This window comes from Phyllobates terribilis, unplaced genomic scaffold (genome assembly GCF_046119375.1).
Source record: "Phyllobates terribilis strain yellow unplaced genomic scaffold, ASM4611937v1 Scaffold_4__5_contigs__length_816908805, whole genome shotgun sequence".
NCBI classification, from domain to species: Eukaryota; Metazoa; Chordata; class Amphibia; order Anura; family Dendrobatidae; genus Phyllobates; species Phyllobates terribilis.
In genome coordinates, this window is record NW_027362764.1 from 689,031,462 (window position 1) to 689,054,245 (window position 22,784).

Genomic DNA, 22,784 nt, shown 5'->3' on the forward strand with positions numbered 1-22,784 from the left:
TACAACCCCTTTAAAACTGCATGTGTGTAAGGAAAAAAAACCTTAAATGTGCCTGGTCATGAACAGGGGAGAATGATCTGGTCTTGAACTTGTTAAGTCATTGGTTATATATAGTTGTGCTCAAAAGTTTACATACCTCGGCAGAATTTTTCCTTTCTTGGCCTTGTTTCAGAGAATATGAATGATAACAAAAAACTTTTTCTCCAAATGACTCTGATCAAAAGTTCACATACCCTGGTGATTGTGGCCTGATAACATGCACAAAATTTGACACAAATGGGTTTGAATGGCTACTATAGGTAACATCCTCACCTGTGACCTGTTTGCTTATAATCAGTGTGTGTGCATAAAAGCTGAGTGAGTTTCTGGGATCCAGACAGACTCTTGCATCTTTCATTCAGCCACTGACGTTTCTGGATTATGAGTCATCGGGAAAGCCAAAGAATTGTCAACAGATCTACAGGAAAAGGTAGTTAAACTGTATAACACAGGAAAGGGATACAAAAAAATATCCAAGGAATTGATAATGCCAGTCAGCAGCGTTGAAACTGTGATTAACAAATGGAAAATCAGGGGCTCTGTAAAAATCAAACCACACCTACAATACGCCAAACAGCACAGAAACAAGCCTCAAAACTTCTGGAACAAGGTAATTTGGAGTGATAAGATCAAAATTGAACTTTATGGCCACAACCATAAACGTTACATTTGGAGAGAGGTCAACAAGGTCTATGTTGAAAGGAACACCATTCCTACAGTAAAGCATGGAGGTAGATCACTGATGTTTTGGGGATGTGTGAGCTACAAAGGTACAGGAAACTTGGTAAAAGTTGAAAGAAAGATGAATGCAGCACGTTATCAGCAAATACTGGAGGCAAATTTGCACTTATCAGCCTGGAAGCTGCGCATGGGACGTACTTAGACGTTCCAACATGACAACGATCCAAAACACAACGCCAAGTCGACCTGTCATTGGCTACAGCAGAACAAAGTGAAGGTTCTGGAGTGGCCATCTCATTCTCCTGACCTCAATATCATTGAGCCACTCTTGGGAGATCTCAAGCTCGCAGTTCATGCCTGACAGCCCAGGAATTTACAGGAACTGGAGGCTTTTTGCCAAGAAAATGGACAGCTTTACCATCTGAGAAATTAAAGAACCTCATCCACAACTACCACAAAAGACTTCAAGCTGTCATTAATGTTAGAGGGGGCAATACACGGTATTAAGAACTGGGTGGGGTATGTGAACTTTTGATCAGGATCATTTGTATGTTTTCGGTTGTCATTAAGATTTAAAAAGAGAAAACACAATAGTTTGACAATAAATGGCTTCACCCGACCAATAACCATGAGCGGAGAAAAAGTTTTTTGTTATCATTCATTTTCTCTGAAACATGGCCAAGAACGGAAAAATTCTGCCGGGGTAAGTAAACTTTTGAGCACAACTGTATCTACAAACTTTTGCGGCATCTATGTGGCCCATGGTTAACGGGGATGTAATTTGGCTTCCTCATCACTGACAACACAATTTTCCATTGTAGATGGAATGGACTGGGGTTTTGTTCATAGGTGGTTGTAGTGTTAGCTTAGGTGTCGCACATTACATTGAAAATGGAGGGTGAATTTTATTAACCATAAAACTATGGTGGATAAATATCAGATGCAGTAAATAGAAAAATAGTTTGACAACAAACAGTATCTCAGAGCCTTTTCATTTGCCACTTGTACAACTGTATGAAGCTAAAGGGTAACTGAGCTTTCAAGTAGGAAATAAAAAAGGAGGAATGGACGGCACTTCAACGGATGAAATCAAAAAGCTTTTTTAGATCATCTTAAAAGATTAAAAAGTCTGACCCGTTTCTGGCAGGAGCATGTTCTGGAAGTGTTAATACATTTTGTTGCAATGTTCCCTTGGCAGTGTATTTTCATACATGCCTCATTCAATACTATTATATGTCATTTATTCATGCTCAATTTTTCGAGCTAGTTTTTGATGCATGCAATGATTGTATTCAGCCTCACTAATGTATACTATGTTATAACTTTTGATATCTACTATATAGCATTTTCTACTGTATACAGCTTTGGTATTGGGCATTTGCAACATGCTACTGCCTGAAGTTGTTCTTGTTTCTTGTTAATTAATGTCATTTGCGCTTACATCATATATACAGTGCATTGTGAAAGTATTTGGCCCCCTTGAACTTTTCTACCTTTTGCCAAACGCCCTCCATCCAACCTCAATGAGCTCGAGCTGTTTTGCAAGGAAGAATGGGCAAGAATTTCAGCCTCTCGATGTGCAAAACTGATAGAGACATACCCCAAGCGACTTGCAGCTGTAACCGCAGCAAAAGGTGGCGCTACAAAGTATTAACTCAAGGGGGCCAAATAATATTGCACGCCCCACTTTTCAGTTTTTAATTTGTTAAAAAAGTTTAAAATATCCAATAAATTTTGTTCCACTTCATGATTGTGTCCCACTTGTTGTTGATTCTTCCCAAAAAAAATAGAATTTTATATCTTCATGTTTGAAGCCAGAAATGTGGCAAACGGTAGAAAAGTTCAAGGGGGCCAAATACTTTCACAATGCACTGTATCTGCTTGCCTTTTCTTCTATAGTTTACTATGACTAAGGGCGCCAGAAACGCGTCAGACTGTTTTTTAATCTTTTAAGATGATCCAATAAAGCCTTTTGATTTTATCCGTCGGAGTGCCGACCATTCCTCCATTTTAATTTCCTGCTATTCGCTGTGGTCACCAGCGGGATCGTCACTCTCCATGGAAGCATGTCTCCCTCGGTGTTGGATTCGGCGTGAAGCTCCCTGACTCTCCTCCTTGTGACCTTTCAAGTAATTTTTGTGCACATGAGGAACAACACCGCTTCTGGTCATTATGTGACTTTTATCCAGCATTTTCACCAGTTTTCCCTTCTCCATGCTCTGTAATTTGCAATTCACTGGGAGCTGGTGTGTCGGGGAGCTGGGCTGCAGTGATTTTTCCCATAGATAGCACAGCACAGAGAGGAATGCTTGCCCTTCATTCATTTTTTGCTTGCAAACACAAGCTGCAGCTATATGAAGGGCATTAAACATTGTACAGCAGAGCTGAGTTGATCTGAATCAAGCTCTGATGTGAGGTAAAACACTTGTTACAGAGCTCTACACCACGTTTTTCTTTCTGTTCCCATGAGGATTATGTCCTGTGTCACATGCCTGCTGCAGTCTATCTCCTATGAACAAGACATACTTGAGTTGTTTTTACAGAGCAGATGACAAGTTCAGATGGAGAATATACAAACTTCTTGAAGATGTCCTTGGTGGGATTGGAACCCAAGACCTCAACGCTCCAAAGAAACAATGCTAACCACTGAGCCACCTTGCTTGCTTCCCTGTCCCTTCAACTTTGATATAGTTACTGACTGTCAGAACAAGCTCACTGATATGTTAAGACTGTCAGAACAAGCTCACTGACAGATTCTCAGGTAAAGAGGTCAGCCACAAATCGTCCATACAATATCTGCAGGTGGAGGAGAATGTGACCAGACCATCAGTCTCCTCCAGTAGTAAAACACCTCACATGGGAAAACTGCTTTTCTATTGGAAGAGACTCATGGACAGGACTGGTCACGTGCTTCTCCACCAGAAGCCATTGTGTAGACAGAAATATCGCTGTTTGTGAGGATAGCTAGATAGAAGATAGAAAGTGTCCGACCTCTTTATCTGAGACTCCATCATTGAGCTCGTTCTGACAATCAAACAAGACAGTCTGTAACTATTTTCTTATGTGTCTTCTTCTGAGCTCCTTCCAGCTGATTTCTGACCACAGGCTATATGAAAGTTGAATATATAGGGAGACAGAGAGCCTATAAAACCAAAACAGTGCAAAATAGGTAATAATTTTTGCAATTGGATTTTTTACTCAAAATACATCCCATAATACATTAATTTAAGTAAAAAAAATAAAGTCCCTAAAGGTGGACAACCCCTTTAAAAGAGGTTTCCACTAATTTTACAATGATGGCCTATCCTTAGGATAAGTCATCAATGTCTGATTTGAAAAGGAGGCAGATGTGCAGTACCCTGCGGCGGCCACTACAAGTAGACAGCCAGATCAGCAAGTGAGTACTTCTAGAAGGCGGCCGCTGACACCAATAACAGCTGATTGGCGGGGGGGCCGGGTTCCCCAACTTCGGTCCTCAAGAGGCACCAACAGGTCATGTTTTCAGGATTTCCTTAGTATTGTCCAGGTGATAATTACATCACCTGGAAAGGCAAGAAGTCCATCACCTGGGCAATAATATGGAAATCCGGAAAATATGACCTGTTGGTGGCTCTTGAGAACCAGAGTTGGGGACCACTGATGTACATCATATCGCTTTATTTGTACTGAGTCTCTTCTTGTATATTGTGTCCCTTTAAATCTTCTTCGACCATATGGCAGATTGTGAGAATGTCTCGTTCTCCATCGGTAAGAAATGAAATTTGACGTACTCGGAGAAATAAGCTGAACACGAAATTGGTAGCTGAAGTACAGAGATGGGCACTTATGCCCAGGTGAACGAACTGAAGTGCTTATAATAAAAAAAAAACTGTCCTCCAAACTTCAGGGTAATTACCAGTTTGCAGATGATTGGCAATCTAGTAATTAAACCGTACTTGCTATATTTCATCAACAACAAAAAAAATGTGTTAGTTGTTAGGGAAAAAATTATTTGGAGTATTCATCCTACAGGGAGCAAAAGTTGTCAGCACATCATAGGAGTGAAGCAATTAAAATGCATTAGACTGTAACCAGCCATGAAACGGTGACATTAAGAGGCAAACATTCCCCTCAAAGTGAGCAGAAGACAAAGCTACAGAGCGCCGGACTGCACGACCGAGTCTACACCGAGGACCCGAGTATTAAATAGTGTAATATATAACATGGAAACTACAGGAACAATGACAATGGCCCCCAGTGCCAGATACTTCCACTTCTTCATCGCCCCCTGATCTTGAAAGGTCCTTACTCATAGAATGTTAGAGTTGGAAGGGACCTCCGAGGTCATTGTGTCCAACCCTCTGCTCAATGCAGGATTCACTAAATCATCTCAGACAGATGTCTGTCCAGCCTCTGTTTGAAGACTTCCATTGAAGACTTCCATTGAAGGAGAACTCACCACCTCTCGTGGCAGCCTGTTCCACTCATTAATCACCCTAACTGTCAAAAAGTTTTTTCTAATATCTAATCTGTATCTTCTCCCATTCAGTTTCATCCCATTGCTTCTTGTATTTACATGTGCAAATCAGGGTTGTGGAGTTGGAGTCGTGGAGTTGGAGCCCATTTTGGTGGAGTCGGTATAAAATGGACCAACTCCGACTCCTAAAATATATAATAAATTGGGTACAGTAGTTCAATGCAGTTTGTGGGGAATATTTTTTCATAAGAATTTGGGAAAGTTATGAAATGTCCTATTCCTGATCTAAGGGTCTAGACTTTTAGCTGAGATGAATCTGTGCTACAGTAAATTTATCACTTAACACTAGAACTACTGATGGAGTCATTTTGACTCCTTTCGTTTTTTATTTCTCTTCTGTGACTACATTTTTCAGAATTCCGGCTTGAAACTCGGTGACTTTTCCTCAAATATGATGTGAAAAAAGATTTTGTGAGAATAAATAATTTTGGTGAAAAATTTGCGCGTTTTTTTCAAAATTTACCAAGAACTACTGAAGGGAGTCATTTTGACTCCCTACTATATTTTGAGGTCCTTTTGTCACTAAATGTTGCTATAAAGTTTTGTGCATAATTTTTTCACTCTGTCTTATTTACCCTGATGTTCATATAGATGTAGTTCAATTTACATGTCAACTTTTCACATTTTCCTTGTGTTTTACCTGCTTGTATTACTGTGTAATGCTGAACAAAATAGCTTGTTTACTCTAGGCTCTTATCTTATGCTAATGAAGGGTGGTGTTTTTCTAAGGTCCTAGCAGGAGACAGTATTCTGGATAGTAACTTTACTTTCAGTTCAGCTGAAGAGACAAAGAGAACAGACGCAGACATACGAGCTCTGAAGACTCATACAGGTATGAATTGTTATGAAATAGTTTAGCTTTCTGTCAACTGATTCAGCCCACCTACTTTTGAAGGTGGCAGAACAGTTATTATTTCTTTTAGTTTTCATTTCATTTCTATTTTTCAGCAGGGAACTATATAGAATTATGGAATTTGTGAGGAATATGGAGAGAAGACGTTTGATAAAGCCTCAGGATATTCTGGCTACTTTGCAATCCATACCGGAGGATGAATCGGAATCCGAATTGCAGGAACATGTATTTGATTCTGACAGTGATGAAGATTTCATTCCTCAGAACATATCAAGTGAATCTGAAGACTCAGAAGGAACAAATCCAGAAGGTAAGTAGTTATGTGTATTTATTTGTTCTTCCACACACTGAGTTAGGGCCTGTGCACACTAGCAGAATTCTGGCTGAATAGCCATCTGGATATTCTTGCTGCAATACAGGCCGTACCTGCCCGCTCATGCCTGAAGCTCCGCTCCGAACCCTGGGCTGGAGCCGCTGTCAGGGACAGAGCAGCGCTTGCTTACGCGCGAGCACGGCTCCGTCCCAGACAGCGGCTCCAGCCCGGGGTTCGGAGCGGAGCTTCAGGTATGAAACTCCGCTCTGTACCTGAGCGGGCAGGTACGGGCCGGATTGTGGTGAGAATATCCGGTCGGATATTCCGCCGCTAATCCAGCCAGTGTGCACGGACCCTTACAAAACAAAAATTCTAAATATTCATCAACTTTTTTACAGATATTCCAAGCACATCAACTGGGGATCGGGCTCATGCAGTTATGTTGCCTCGTGACCATCCTCCTGGTCGTGGACAGAAAAAATCAGCAAAACGTCCCAGAAATGAAAGAACAACAGATAACGATGGCGGCGAAGGTAATGCAACAACAAACACTAGAGAAGGCGAATCTGAAGGAATACTAGTTTCAGCGGATGGTATTCAATGGAAACCTGTTGAAATTGGAGAACACTTGCCTGGTAGGCGTGACAGCCAAAATATTCTTCGAGAAGCACCTGGCCCTACAGGATACGCCAGAAGAAATATCATTATCGATAGTCCTTTGAGCGCATGGCGTTTATTTTTTGATTCATATATATTGACACATATAAAGAACTGTACGCTTGCAGAAGCATGCAGGAACAATAATTTACTGTTTACTCTATCTGATGAGGAGCTAGATGCATTCATTGCGATATTCTATGCTCGTGGAATATCTGGCACGAACCGTCACTCGATTAGCAGTATTTGGTGTAATGACTGGGGAATACCGTTTTGCAAAGCGACAATGTCTAGGGACCGCTTTGTTGAAATTATGAGGTTTCTCAGATTTGATGAGAAATCTACTCGATCGGAGAGACTGCAAACGGACAAGTTTGCTCTATTTTCTACTGTGTGGGACAGGTTTATTGAAAATTGTATTGCGTGTTACAAACCTGGCCCATACATAACGGTGGATGAGCAACTTTTCCCAAGCAAAACTAGGTGTCCATTCACGCAGTACATGCCTTCCAAACCAGATAAATATGGCCACAAATATTGGCTAGCTGTTGATAAGAGGAGCAAATATCTGGCAAATGGCTTCCCTTATCTAGGCAAAGATGACACACGCCGTGCTGAGGACCGTTTAGCTGACCATGTGGTAATGAAGTTATTGGACCCGTTTTTGAAAAAAGGTCGCAATGTTACAACCGATAATTATTTTACTTCAGTAAAATTAGCTAAACAGCTAAAAAGCAAAGGAACAACCATCGTGGGAACACTGAACAAGATAAGGCGAGAAGTGCCTAAAGAAATAAAATCCATGAAAGAGGAATTGTACAACACTAAAGTGTTTAGAAATGAAGACAATTTTACACTTACAGTATATCAAGGAAAGCCCAACAAAAATGTTGTCATTTTGAGTTCCGTCCATCCAGATGTTGTTGTTGCGTCTGATTCCGCTAAAAAAACTCCAGAAACGGTAAAGTTTTACAATGAAACAAAATATGGAGTAGATGTAGTGGATCAGATGGCACGAAAATATACCACACGAACATGCACAAGGAGATGGCCTGTTCATGCATTTGAAAATGCCTTAGACTTTGCGGGTATAAATGCATGGATAATATTCAAGGAGATTACCCACCAAAAAATGTCACGCAAGGCATTTTTGCAAACGCTTGTGAGAGAGTTGAGTGGCCCTTATGTCACAGATAGGGAAAAGGGTTCCACGTCCCAAGTTTCTACATGCTCAAAAGTGATGGCTCAAACAAAATTTTGCCAGATCAAAGAAAAGTGCAAGAAAAATAGATCTGTCGGAAATTGTAAGACTTGTGGTAAGTCTTTGTGTGGGCAATGTACTGCCATAAATCAAAGGCAATGCCTAAAATGCGAAACACCAAATGTTTAGAAGGTGAATTCTGCGCCATATTTTCATTTTTATGCTCCTCCACCTACATTTTCTCTGCTTTTTGTTCTTCAGTTGTTGTTTATATGTGTGCACTTGAATAAAAAAAAAAGTTTGAAAAATGTCTATTATAATTATTGTTATTTTCTGTAGAAAAATAAGAAAAGCAGAAAAAAAACAATCAAAAGCATTACTGTTGGATCTCACAATAATAATACATTACAAAAAATATAATTATTAATAAATAACCACAAATGAAACTCTAAAAGTAAACGAAAACAAGCAAGGAGTCAAAATGACTACTTTCAGTAGTTCTAGGCGGGGTCACGAGTCCAGTAGTCCTAGTGTTAAACATGAGCCATGTATGAGGGAGTCAGTGTCAAGGAAATTGAGGAGTTGGAGGTTTGGCTTACCGACTCCACAGCCCTGGTGCAAATGAGAATATGGATGATCCCTCTACAGTGTGACAGCCCATCAGATATTCGTAGACAGCTATTAAGTCTCCTTTTAGCCTTCTTTTTTGCAAGATAAACATTCCCAAATCCTCTAACCGTTCCTTGTAGGACATAGTTTGCAGTCCGCTCACATTCCTGGTAGCTCTTCTCTGAACTTGCTCCAGTTTTTCAATGTCTTTCTTTTCAATGTCTACTCTCCTATGTTGGTGCGACACAACATATATAGAGTAACGGTACCCTTTCTAGAGACTTTTGGCAGTTCTTATTACAGTATTTTTAGCTTGTAATGTTTCTAGACTCAATGTTACAACTGATGATTTGCAGCCCTGTGGTCATGGGTTAAAATCTATACAGGAGACAATGTGGGTTACACTGCTGCTGGAAATTTTTTGTTACACTTAACTGAACACCTCTCTGTTATTTGTGAACCAAGTGACCATTTAAATGCAGGCAATTCATCCAATTGTCAGGAGCACTGCTTCCTGGGCAGTGAGGGTTAGGAAGTTCCAGCACCTGTAGTACTAGCACAATACTCAAGAAGAAAAACAAACACTCAAAGTGCATGGGAAGTTACACAGCATTAGAAATGGGGTGGTTATTGGACATATTAGACTGATGTGTGTATAAAAATTTGTTTTAAAGTGGTTTTTGGGCTTAAAGGGAATCTGTCAACAAGGCTTCATACACACACTATTTATGTGCGCATATAGATCAGGTAGAGCAAAACCTTTACATGGTCATGGTGGGCACGACCTTGCTCAATGCAAGTGTTGAGTGAGGCAGGAATCAGTCTAGTTGGACTGTGGCCAAGAGTATGCAAGTCATATACAAATGACCCCAGCACAACTTTTTAGAGATGGCCGTACACTCCCAAATTATGGTTAAGGGCATGAAACCTTTGTGTCAAATCTGGGAAGACAATGCAAAGTTTTTTGCACAAATTGGAACTTTTCATGGATATTAAAAATGGTTGCAAAATTTGTGTAATTGTTCCACTTGTTTTAAGATAGCTATGACTTGTCTAAAATATGCAACTATTTCACCACTTTTATGTAGAAATGTAGTCATAAATATGTCATATTTCAAGTCAACATGTTAACAATGCCCCTAAATAATGTTGTAAATCAGGGGTCTCAAACTCGGCTGGGTATATGGGCCGCACATGGAAAAAATTTGAATTTGGGGGGCCGCATTCTTTGCAGGTCAAAGTGACATTTTTAGTGATACCATTTTTTTTTGTATACACCATCTGAACATTTTTGCTGTGTTTATTTTATTTATAGTTTGGGTCGTTACGGATGTGGCGATAATAAACGTGCACTTTTTGTGTTTAGTTTATATATAAAACAGCATTTTTAGTGGCAAAATATTTTTTCATGCTTTATTTTTAATTTTTTTTTATAATTTTTAACAATTTTGTTTCCTTCAATTGGCCACATACAGTAATATTATTTTACAATTAGCACCATATAATAATTATGGTAAACATCTAGTAATGTGCCCCATCCCGGTGGTCCCAATCTTGTAGTAATGTGCCCCATCCTGGTGATCCCAATCTTGCAGTAATATGCCCCATCCTGGTGGTCCCAATCTTGTAATAAAGTGCCCCATCCTGGTGGTCCCCATCTTGTAGTAATGTGCCCCATCCTGGTGGTACCCATCTTGCAGGAATGTGCCCCATCCTGGTGGTCCCCATCTGGTAGTAATGTGCCCCATCCTGGTGGTCCCCATCTTGCAGTAATGTGCCCCATCCTGGTGATCCCAATCTTGTAGTAATGTGCCCCATCCTGGTCCCCATCTTGTAGTAATGTGCCCTATCCTGGTGGTCCCCATCTTGCAGTAATGTGTCCCATCCTGGTGGTCCCCATCTGGTAGTAATGTGCCCCATCCTGGTGGTCCCAATCTTGTAGTAGTGTGCCCCATCCTGGTGGTCCCAATCTTGTAATAAAGTGCCCCATCCTGGTGGTCCCCATCTTGTAGTAATGTGCCCCATCCTGGTGGTACACATCTTGCAGTAATGTGTCCCATCCTGGTGGTCCCCATCTGGTAGTAATGTGCCCCATCCTGGTGGTCCCCATCTTGCAGTAATGTGCCTCATCCTGGTGATCCCAATCTTGTAGTAATGTGCCCCATCCTGGTCCCCATCTTGTAGTAATGTGCCCCATCCTGGTGGTCCCCATCTTGTAGTAATGTGCCCTATCCTGGTGGTCCCCATCTAGCAGTAATATGCCCCATCCTGGTGGTCCCCATCTTGTAGTAATGTGCCCCATCCTGGTGGTACACATCTTGCAGTAATGTGTCCCATCCTGGTGGTCCCCATCTGGTAGTAATGTGCCCCATCCTGGTGGTCCCCATCTTGCAGTAATGTGCCTCATCCTGGTGATCCCAATCTTGTAGTAATGTGCCCCATCCTGGTCCCCATCTTGTAGTAATGTGCCCCATCCTGGTGGTCCCCATCTTGTAGTAATGTGCCCCATCCTGGTGGTCCCAATCTTGTAATAAAGTGCCCCATCCTGGTGGTCCCCATCTTGTAGTAATGTGCCCCATCCTGGTGGTACACATCTTGCAGTAATGTGTCCCATCCTGGTGGTCCCCATCTGGTAGTAATGTGCCCCATCCTGGTGGTCCCAATCTTGTAATAATGTGCCCCATCCTGGTGGTCCCCATCTTGTAGTAATATGCCCCATCCTGGTCCCCATCTTGTAGTAATGTGCCCCATCCTAGTGGTCCCCATCTTGTAGTAATATGCCCCATCCCAATCCCCATCTTGTAGTTATGTGCCCCATCCTGGTGGTCCCAATCTTGTAGTAAAGTGTCCCCATCCTGGTCCCCACCTTGTAGTAATGTGCCCCATCCTGGCCCCCACCATGTAGTAATGTGCCCCATCCTGGTGGTCCCCATCTTGCAGTAATGTGCCCCATCCTGTTGGTCCCCATCTTGCGGTAATGTGCCCCATCCTGGTGGTCCCAATCTTGCAGTAATGTGCCCCATCCTGGTGGTCCCCATCTTGCAGTAATGTGCCCCATCCAGGTGGTCCCCAGCTTGCAGTTATGTGCCCCATCCTGGTGGTCCCCATCTTCCAGTAATATGCCCCATCCTGATCCCCACCTTGCAGTAATGTGCCCCATCCTGGTGGTCCCCATCTTGCAGTAATGTGCCCCATCCTGGTGGTCCCCAGCTTGCAGTTATGTGCCCCATCCTGGTGGTCCCCATCTTCCAGTAATATGCCCCATCCTGATCCCCACCTTGCAGTAATGAGCCCCATCCTAGTGGTCCCCATCTTGCAGTAATGTGCCCCATCCTGGTCCCCATCTTGTAGTAATGTGCCCCATCCTGGTGGTCCCCATCTTGTAGTAATATGCCCCATCCTGGTCCTCATCTTGTAGTTATGTGCCCCATCCTGGTGGTCCCCATCTTGTAGTAATATGCCCCATCCTGGTCCCAATCTTGTAGTAAAGTGCCCCCATCCTGGTCCCCACCTTGTAGTAATGTGCCCCATCCTGGCCCCCACCATGTAGTAATGTGCCCCATCCTGGTGGTCCCCATCTTGCAGTAATGTGCCCCATCCTGGTGGTCCCCATCTTGCAGTTATGTGCCCCATCCTGGTGGTCCCCATCTTGCAGTAATGTGCCCCATCCTGGTGGTCCCCATCTTGCAGTAATGTGCCCCATCCTGGTGGTCCCCATCTTGCAGTAATGTGCCCCATCCTGGTGGTCCCCATCTTGCAGTAATGTTCCCCATCCTGGTGGTCCCCATCTTACAGTAATGTGCCCCATCCTGGTGGTCCCCATCTTACAGTAATGTGCCCCATCCTGGTGGTCCCCATCTTGCAGTAATGTGCCCCATTCTGATCCCCACCTTGTAGTAATGTGCCCTATCCTGGTGGTCCCCATCTTGCAGTAATATGCCCCATCCTGGTGATCCCCATCCTGCAGTAATGAGCCCCATCTTGATCCCCACCTGGTAGTAATATGCCCCATTATGGTGGTCCCCATCTTGCTGTAATATACCCCATCCTAGTGGTCCCCATCTTGCAGTAATGTGCCCCATCCTGATCCCCACCTTGTAGTAATATGCCCCATCCTGGTCCTCGTCTTGGAGTAATGTCCCCCATCCGGTAGTAATGCCCCATCCAGGTCCCCATCTGGTAGAATTGTCCCCTGCGCTGTTCTTCACACACATTAAGAAAAAAAAAAAAGATTCCTCTCACCTGTCCTTCGTTCCCTCGGCGTCCTTTGTGCACATGTAGCCCTGCAGGCACAGACCTCGTGACGATCCCGACCTGGTCCAGGAGGAGCCGCCAACAGCAGCGCTGCATTGCCGCGTACTGCGCAGAGACCGGCTCTCTGCACAGCATTTCCAATTCCAGCCACCGGCCAATCAGAGGCCAGCAGCTGATATCTGCGTCCCAGCGCAGCATGACGTCACTGCCATGCGCAGATGTCAGCTGCTGGCCTCTGATTGGCCAGGGGCTGGCATTGGAAATGCTGTGCAGAGAGCCGGTCTCTGCACAGTACGCGGCAATGCAGCGCTGCTGTCGGTGGCTCCTTCTGGACCAGGTCGGGATCGTCAAGGGGTCTGACTCTGTGGTGCCTGCGGGCCGCATACAGAAGCCTCAGGGGTCGCATGTGGCCCGCGGGCAGCGTGTTTGAGACCTCTGTTGTAAATATTGCTGTAATATATAAATATGGCTTAAACATTTACTAAAATGAAATATTGTAATTTACACAAAAATGTCTCAGATGCGAGAATCGGAGCACATGGAGAACAAAATGTCTCCATCTTCTCCATTCCGTGAGTCATCCGAGTACAGTCCAATGATTTCTATGCACCAATAGATTAGAATGGGCGAGTCTCAATTGATTTATGTGGCAAATCGTAGCAGGCTGCAATTTTTTTCTAATGCCGAATCGGTATGAGAAAAAAAATCACTGATCAGAACTGCTCCATTACATATCTGTCATGATTTCATCATTCACTGTGGCCTAGGACTGCTGTGAGTGACAGCTCAGCCTCCATTTGGGATCTGGAGTGTGCTGGACTGTCAATATTGTGAGTGACATCCCAGTCATCTGATCTGATACTGAGGCATGCTGGGCTGTCAGCATTTTGATTTACAGTCCTGCAACTCAATCTGGCCTAGCCTGCGGGCATTCCTCCAGATGCCTCCTGTCCTTAATTATTTGCTAGCTATTTAGCTGGCTAGCTATAAGCAGATCATTGTCAGCTGTAGCTTTGCTTTGTTTGGTGTGTGCTTTGCTTTGTGTCTGATTCCCTGATCTTGTTGCCGGACCTAGGATTTGTCGTGACTATCCGTGTGTGTCATCCCTTTTGCTCTTGACCCTATCTGACCTCAGGTACTTGACCCTGGACTTAGCCTCTGACTATCCATTTGTCTTATCCCCTTGTCTTGAAGTACCCCTCCTGGCATTTGACCCCGGACTATTACTTGACCACGCCTTGGTCTTGCCCCTTTGTACTACGAGCCCTCCTGGTACCTAACCTCAGACATCCTAACTACACTGTCTCACGCCTTGTCCATGAGTAGTGACTCAGAGTCACAATATAATTGGTCCGAGTGCTATCCGATAAAAATCGGATAGCACTCGTCTGATTAATATGGTAGTGTGAGCGAACCCCTTAAGCTTCTAATATGATAGCAATGATTGCATGACTCATGCTTCACCCAAAATATTCTGGTCATTTTACAGTAATATTTGGTTGAATATCCTTCTTATGTACAGCATCATGGAATCAATGGCGCTATATAAATAAATTATTAATAATAATAATAATAATATCCAACAGTGATGGTCCACACCTTCCAAAATTTGAGTTGCAAATCACTCTCTATTCTGTCTTGAAATGATCCTAAAACGCTCCCAAAATTTCCCTGATGCAAATTTACTACTTCTATTGTTGTCAGTTTCTTTGGATAATTTCTCAAACAATGGTATTGATTGACCACTCAAAAAAGGCTTGCATGGGGTATATGTATAAAAATATGAAAAAAAAACGCTGCCCAAAAGGCTGGATATTGGGGGGCATAAGAATTACACTGGCTCTGTATTCTGCCTCTACTGCATATGGTTAGAATATGTTCATATGCAAATGTAAATGAGGCTTAAGTGGAAGACTGTCATTTCCCCGTATCCCTCGGCACCATCTTCCGAGCATCTTAAACCCTACACTCATGGCTTACATAGTTAACTTTTACTTTTATTGTGAAAACAATCTCACAAGAGTTTCAAGAATAAACCATTATTTCTGGCTCTGGCTTCATTTCCTGCACATTTGCTACTATCTATCAAAGGAAGCATTGAAGTAAACATCTTAGATTTGATGCCAAGTATTCTTGCCTGTAGAAATTAGACAAAGAGTCATTTATGCATGCAAAAAATAGATTTTCACTTGTCAGCTTTCAAGATCTGTCTGCAGCAAAATAGAAGCTGGCAAACATTTTTAGATCTTTATTGTAACTTGTTTATGTAGGTTTTTTATGTCTTACATCAGTTCAAGACCAATCACATGGGTATCGACAGTGAATCAAGAGACAAAGCAAGCTTCTGATCTTCTAAGCACTTTATTCTGACATTAGACTAAGCCAACGGAACAAGATATACGTGTCCATTACCATAATACACTGGCAGTCAGAACACCGCACATTGGTGGAGAAAGAGACATAAATTCATGTACATCAAGCTTGGACTGGTCCACTGGAGGACAGGAGAATCCTCCGGTGGGCCACCACCCTCTTATATGTGCAGTACTCGGCACAATATACTTGATTCACTATGTACAAAGGCAGCATCTTATTCATTTATCAATCTACCCAGATCATTGTTATATAAATTTGTGATTGAGAATAATGTCACATTTGACTGTAGCTGAAAAGTTAAGTCCTCCACTTGGATACTGGTGGGCCCTTGGCTCCACAGTCCAACACTGTGTAAAGTAGTTCAAGCGGGTCTGAAACAATTTTAAGTCTATGGGAACAACCCAAGTTAATCAGTATTGGACAGCTTAGATCTAACATGTACCTGTCCTCCTCAGGCTCCGTTTCCACGTCCAGTTCCCATCGGTTGGTAATGGAGCCAGTATCAAAACTGGTTGTCTGTTATTTCATCCATTATAAGATCTGTTTTTTAGCACAGCATAACCCTATTCACTACACATGGGACAAAAACAGAAACCAAATTGTCCGTTTTTTAAATGTATCCAATTTTATTTTTTTTTAAAGTCAGATCTGATCAAAAACTTTGGTTTCCATTTCTGTTTTTGCTCTGTTTGTATCAGATCTTTTTTAAGTACTGGATTTATCACTAATGCCTGGATATGTGAACAGAGCCTTACAGAAAACCTGTAAAAAAGTATACATGGTCTTGCTGCCCTCATCCTCCACTACAAATGATATCTACATCTGGAGAATATAGTGTGATCAGATATTGATCCCTCGCACGGTGCCAATAAGTAAAATGTATCTTTAACAATACGATCCTGGGCATCTATTAGGGACTATAGAACAAGATCAACATCATAATGCAGTATAAGAACTAATTAAAGAATATAGAAAACAAACTTTATTAAATATACATTAAAAACAATACAAAAAACTGGTGGCAGGAGATGAATGGTGGCTGGAAGCCAAAATTGGGGCACCATGGGTTGGCAGCGTACAGGTAATCAAATCTATATAATGCATAAGAATACAATTTAAAAGTAAAACTCAAATTTTTTAGATTGATGATGGTAAAGGTGGTTAATTGAAATATTTAGACTATAGACTAATATTCATCAAGGTCATTCGTTGGAGTGATAAAAATCTTAAAAAAATCAATGTAAATGTAAGTGGTCAAAGACATAGCAAAATCTAAATACATGATCAGAGATTGGGTTGTAAATTCATACTGACAGAAGTCCAAGTAAAAAAGTGCTACGTGCAAACAGAATAAAAGTCAAAGTATGAAGTTACCCACATGATTCCAATGACCATAATGCACATAAGCATCCAAATTACACACTGTACCTGAGCCAAACGATGGTGCCACTTTCCCTACGCGTGTTTCGGCAAGCGTACCTTCCCGTGGGGACCTCAGAACCTGTACCTGTACACTGCCAACCCATGGTGCCCCAATTTTGGCTTCCAGACACCATTCATCTCCTGCCATAATTTTTTTGTACTGTTTTTAATGTATATTTAATAAAGTTTGTTCTCTATGTTCTTTAATTAGTTCTCGGTACATCTTTTTCTTATAAGGTTATTAGGAGAATATACCAGCCTAATATCTCCAACCGATTGGCATCCACTCCTTTTCTGGGGTTCATTTCCTTTTTATCACAATCCAGCACTAGAGGAGCTAGAACTTCTTTCCATCACTTCTGAGTAAGCATTGGTCCAGTCACTGACCAATGGCTTGTCTGTCTGAACAGAAATCCCTCCTCTTTGTAATGCTTCTATGCAGTTTGCCAGATACCAGAACAGAAGCACAAAGACAAAGACGAGTTCTCTTTTCCTGTAATCCCTCTGCTACTAGAGATGGATGACGCTTGACAACAGGCGGTGGACAGAAAGTATCTCCAAACAAAAAGTAGCCAGGAATAAAAAGTGTTTTGTTTTTTTCAAGAGAGATGACATCATTTTTTAACTAAAGGGGTTATTCAAGACTCACATATTAATTACCTATCTATAGGATAATTCACCAATATGACATCAGTGGGGGTCCAACACCCAACACCCCCACCAATCAGCTGACATCTGCTCCGGTAGTGACCATATGAGAGAGCATTGCATTCTTTAATGGTGGCTGACAAGTATTGCAGTTTATCTCCCATTCAAGTGAATGCAGAGCAAATATCGGCTGATCTTGAAATCTTGAAATGATTTTTCAATTTCCTGTCTAGAAAACCATCAAATGAGATCAAGTTGTGTGAAAGTACAGTGATAACAGGGAAGTTATCCTCAGAATATGCCTTAATGTCTAAATTAGATGTATATGCAAATTAGATTAGGAACAAGCAGATAATATATTTGTATACATATAAATGAAAAAATGTAAGCAAGTATGCAAACGAGTAAAACCAAAGATGACACATACACATATATCTGCTGCATATAGTATCTAGAGTTCTAGACCAATCGGTAAAAATATACAAAACCAATAAAAGAAAGCCCAAAAGAAATAATGTCAATAATGGGAAAGATCTTACGGAGGTAGAAAAAACTTTATTGAAAACACAAGAAGGTGTGCGATAGCAATGTAGGAGACGGGAGCACACACAATATAAAAAACAATCAAATAAACGTAATAAAAAGTGACGTGGAGAGGGAACCTATACATATATCAAAGTAATGTTTTCACTACACAAAAAGTCGAAAATGTAAAGACAATATCTATTAGAGCAAAATAGCCAATGAAGTAAATAAAGTGCTGAAAGTGTACAGTGGGTACCGAAAGTATTCAGACCCCTTTAAATTTTTCACTCTTTGTTTCATTGCAGCCATTTAGTAAATTCTAAAAAGTTCATTTTTTTTCTCATTAATGTACACTCTGCACCCCATCTTCACTGAAAAAAAACAGAAATGTAGAAATTTTTGTAAATTTATTAAAAAAGAAAAACTGAAATATCACATGGTCATAAGTATTCAGACCCTTTGCTCAGACACTCATAGTTAAGTCACATGCTGTGAATTTCCTTGTGATTCTCCTTGAGATGGTTCTACTCCTTTATTGGAGTCCAGCTGTGTTTAATTAAACTGATAGGACTTGATTTGGAAAGGCACACACCTGTCTATATAAGACCTCACAGATAACAGTGCATGTCAGACCAAATGAGAATCATGAGCTCAAAGGAACTGCCCAAGGAGCTCAGAGACAGAATTGTGGCAAGGCACAGATCTGGCCAAGGTTACAAAATAATTTCTGCATTACTCAAGGTTCCTAAGAGCACAGTGGTCTCCATAATTCTTAAATGGAAGAAGTTTGGGACCACCAGAAGTCTTCCTAGAACTGGCCGTCCAGCCAAACTGAGCAATCGTGGGAGAAGAGCCTTGGTGAGAGAGGTAAAGATGAACCCCAAGATCACTGTGGTTGAGCTCCAGAGATGTAGAAGGGAAGATGGGAGAAAGTTCCACAAAGTCAACTATCACTGCAGCCCTCCACCAGTCGGGCCTCTATGGCAGAGTGGCCCGACAGAAGCCTCTGCTCAGTGAAAGACATATGAAAGCTCGCATAGAGTTTGCTCAAAAACACAAGAAGGACTCCCAGACTATGAGAAATAAGATTCTCTGGTCTGATGAGACGAAGATATAACTTTTTGGTGATAATTCTAAGCAGTATATGTGGAGAAAACCAGGCACTGCTCATCACCTGCGCAATACAATCCCAACAGTGAAACATGGTGGTGGCAGCATCATGCTATGGGGGTGTTTTTCAGCTGCATGACCAGGACGACTGGTTGAAATTGAAGGAAACATGATTGTGGCCAAGTACAGAGATATCCTGGATGAAAACCTCTTCCAGAGTGCTCTGGAACTCAGACTTGGCCGAAGGTCACCTTGCAACAAGACAATGACCCTAAGCACACAGCTAAAATAACAAAGGAGTGGCTTCAGAACAACTCTGTGACCATTCTTGACTGGCCGAGCCAGAGCCCTGACCTAAACCCAATTGAGCATCTCTGGAGAGACCTGAAAATGGCTGTTCACCAACGTTCACCATCCAACCTGACAGAACTGGAGAGGATCTGCAAGGAAGAATGGCAGAGGATCCCCAAATCCAGGTGTGAAAAACTTGTTGCATCATTCCCAAGAAGACTCATAGCTGTACTAGCTCAAAAGGGTGCTTCTACTCAATACTGAGCAAAGGGTCTGAATACTTATGACCATGTGATATTTCAGTTTTTCTTTTTTAATAAATTTGCAAAAAGTTCTACATTTCTGTTTTTTTTCAGTCAAGATGGGTGAAAAATTTAAAAGGGTCTGAATACCTTCCGTACCCACTGTATATCATACAAGATATGTGTATAGTGTATGTATATCACTATTTCAGTAACATGCAAAAAAAATATATATATATATATATATATATATATATATATATATATATATATATATATATATATATATACACACAGGTGCATCTCACTAAATTAGAATATCATCAAAAAGTTAATTTATTTCAGTTCTTCAATACAAAAGGTAAAACTGATATATTATATAGAGTCATTACAAAAAGAGTGATCTATTTCAAGTGTTTATTTCTGTTAATGTTGATGATTATGGCTTACAGCCAATGAAAACACAAAAGTCATTATCTCAGTAAATTAGAATACTTTATAACAACAGCTTGAAAATTGTTTTTAAAATCCGAAATGTATGTTCAGTAAATGCACTTAATACTTGGTCGGGGCTCCTTTTGCATCAATTACTGCATCAATGCGGCGTGGCATGGAGGCGATCAGCCTGTGGCACTGCTGAGGTGTTATGGAAGCCCAGGTTGCTTTGATAGCAGCCTTCAGTTCGTCTGCATTGTTGGGTCTGGTGTCTCATCTTCCTCTTGACAATACTCCATGGATTCTCTATGGGGTTAAGGTCAGGCGAGTTTGCTGGCCAATCAAGCATAGTGATACTGTTGTGTGTAAACCAGGTATTGGTACTTTTGGCAGTGTGGACAGGTGCCAAGTCCAGCTGGAGAATGACATTTCCTTCTCCAAAAAGCTTGTCGGCAGAGGGAAGCATGAAGTGCTCTAAAATGTCCTGGTAGACGGCTGCGCTGACTTCGGTCTTGATAAAACACAGTGGACCTACACCAGCAGATGACATGGCTCCCCAAACCATCACTGATTGTGGAAACTTCATACTAGACCTCAAGCAGCTTGGATTGTGGCCTCTTCACTCTTCCTCCAGACTCTGGGACCTTGATTTCCAAATGAAAATTGGAACTCTGGGACCTTGTGGAGTGTGTCAATGACCGCCTTCTGGACATCTGTCAAGTCAGCAGTCTTCCCCATGATTGTAGAGCCTACTTTAAACAGATTAAGGGACCTTTTTAAATGCTTAGGAAGCCTTTGCAGGTGTTTTTTGCTAATTATTTTAATTTACTGAGATAATGACTTTTGTGTTTTCATTGGCTGTAAGCCATAATCATCAACATTAACAGAAATAAACACTTAAAATAGATCACTCTGTTTGTAATGACTATATAACGTATGAGTTTCACTTTTTGCATTGAAGAACTGAAATAAATTAACTTTTTGATGATATTCTAATTTAGTGAGATGCATATATATATATATATATATATATATATATACAGTGCAGACCAAAAGTTTGGACACACCTTCTCATTTAAAGATTTTTCTGTATTTTCATGACTTTGAAAATTGTACATTCACACTGAATGCATCAAAACTATGAATTAACACATGTGGAATTATATACTTAACAAAAAAGTGTGAAACAACTGAAAATATGTCTTATATTCAAGGTTCTTCAAAGTAGCCACCTTTTGCTTTGATGACTGCTTTGCACACTCTTGGCATTCTCTTGATGAGCTTCAAGAGGTAGTCACCAGAAATGGTTTTCACTTCACAGGTGTGCCCTGTCAGGTTTAATAAGTGGGATTTCTTGCCTTATAAATGAGGTTGGGAGTATCAGTTGTGTTGTGCAGAAGTCAGGTGGATACACAGCTGATAGTCCTACTGAATAGACTGTCAGAATTTGTATTATGGCAAGAAAAAAGCAGCTAAGTAAAGAAAAACGAGTGGCCATCATTACTTTAAGAAATGAAGGTCAGTCAGTCCAAAAAATTGGGCAAACTTTGAAAGTATCCCCAAGTGCAGTTGCAAAAACCATCAAGCGCTATAAAGAAACTGGCTCACATGAGGACCGCCCCAGGAAAGGAAGACCAAGAGTCACCTCTGCTTCTGAGGATAAGTTTATCCGAGTCACCAGCCTCAGAAATCGCAGGTTAACAGCAGCTCAGATTAGAGACCAGGTCAATGCCACACAGAGTTCTAGCAGCAGACACATCTCTACAACAACTGTTAAGAGGAGACTTTGTGCAGCAGGCCTTCATGGTAAAATAGCTGCTAGGAAACCACTGCTAAGGACAGGCAACAAGCAGAAGAGACAAATTTGGGCTAAAGAACACAAGGAATAGACATTAGACCAGTGGAAATCTGTGCTTTAGTCTGATGAGTCCAAATTTGAGATCTTTGGTTCCAACCACCGTGTCTTTGTGCGATGCAGAAAAGGTGAACGGATGGACTCTACATGCCTGGTTCCCACCGTGAAGCATGGAGGAGGAGGTGTGATGGTGTGGGGGTGCTTTGCTGGTGACACTGTTGGGAATTTATTCAAAATTGAAGGTATACTGAACCAGCATGGCTACCACAGCATCTTGCAGCGGCATACTATTCCATCCGGTTTGCGTTTAGTTGGACCATCATTTCATTTTCAACAGGCCAATGACCCCAAACACACCTCCAGGCTGTGTAAGGGCTATTTAACCAAGAAGGAGAGTGATGGGGTGCTACGCCAGATGACCTGGCCTCCACAGTCACCAGACCTGAACCCAATCGAGATGGTTTGGGGTGAGCTGGACCGCAGAGTGAAGGCAAAAGGGCCAACAAGTGCTAAGCATCTCTGGGAACTCCTTCAAGATTGTTGGAAGACCATTTCCGGTGACTACCTCTTGACGCTCATCAAGAGAATGCCAAGAGTGTGCAAAGCAGTCATCAAAGCAAAAGGTGTCTACTTTGAAGAACCTAGAATGTAAGACATATTTTCAGTTGTTTCACACTTTTCTGTTAAGTATATAATTCCACATGTGTTAATTCATAGTTTTGATGCCTTCAGTGTGAATGTACAATTTTCATAGTCA

The 22,784-nt window shown here is 41.7% G+C and overlaps 2 protein-coding genes across 2 annotated transcripts in view; one reads left to right on the forward strand and one right to left on the reverse strand.

The window, feature by feature from the left end:
• The window catches only part of MMP16 (matrix metallopeptidase 16), a 308,321-nt gene that overhangs the window by 106,866 nt on the left and 178,671 nt on the right, over window positions 1–22,784 (reverse strand). The window lies entirely within an intron of this gene.
• Window positions 1,395–17,905, forward strand: LOC141264126 (uncharacterized). Its single transcript, XM_073676439.1, has 5 exons — window positions 1,395–1,423; window positions 6,185–6,399; window positions 6,801–7,115; window positions 13,644–13,695; window positions 17,803–17,905. The coding sequence occupies exons 1-5, from the start codon at window positions 1,395–1,397 to the stop codon at window positions 17,903–17,905; spliced, it is 714 nt and encodes a 237-aa protein (XP_073532540.1).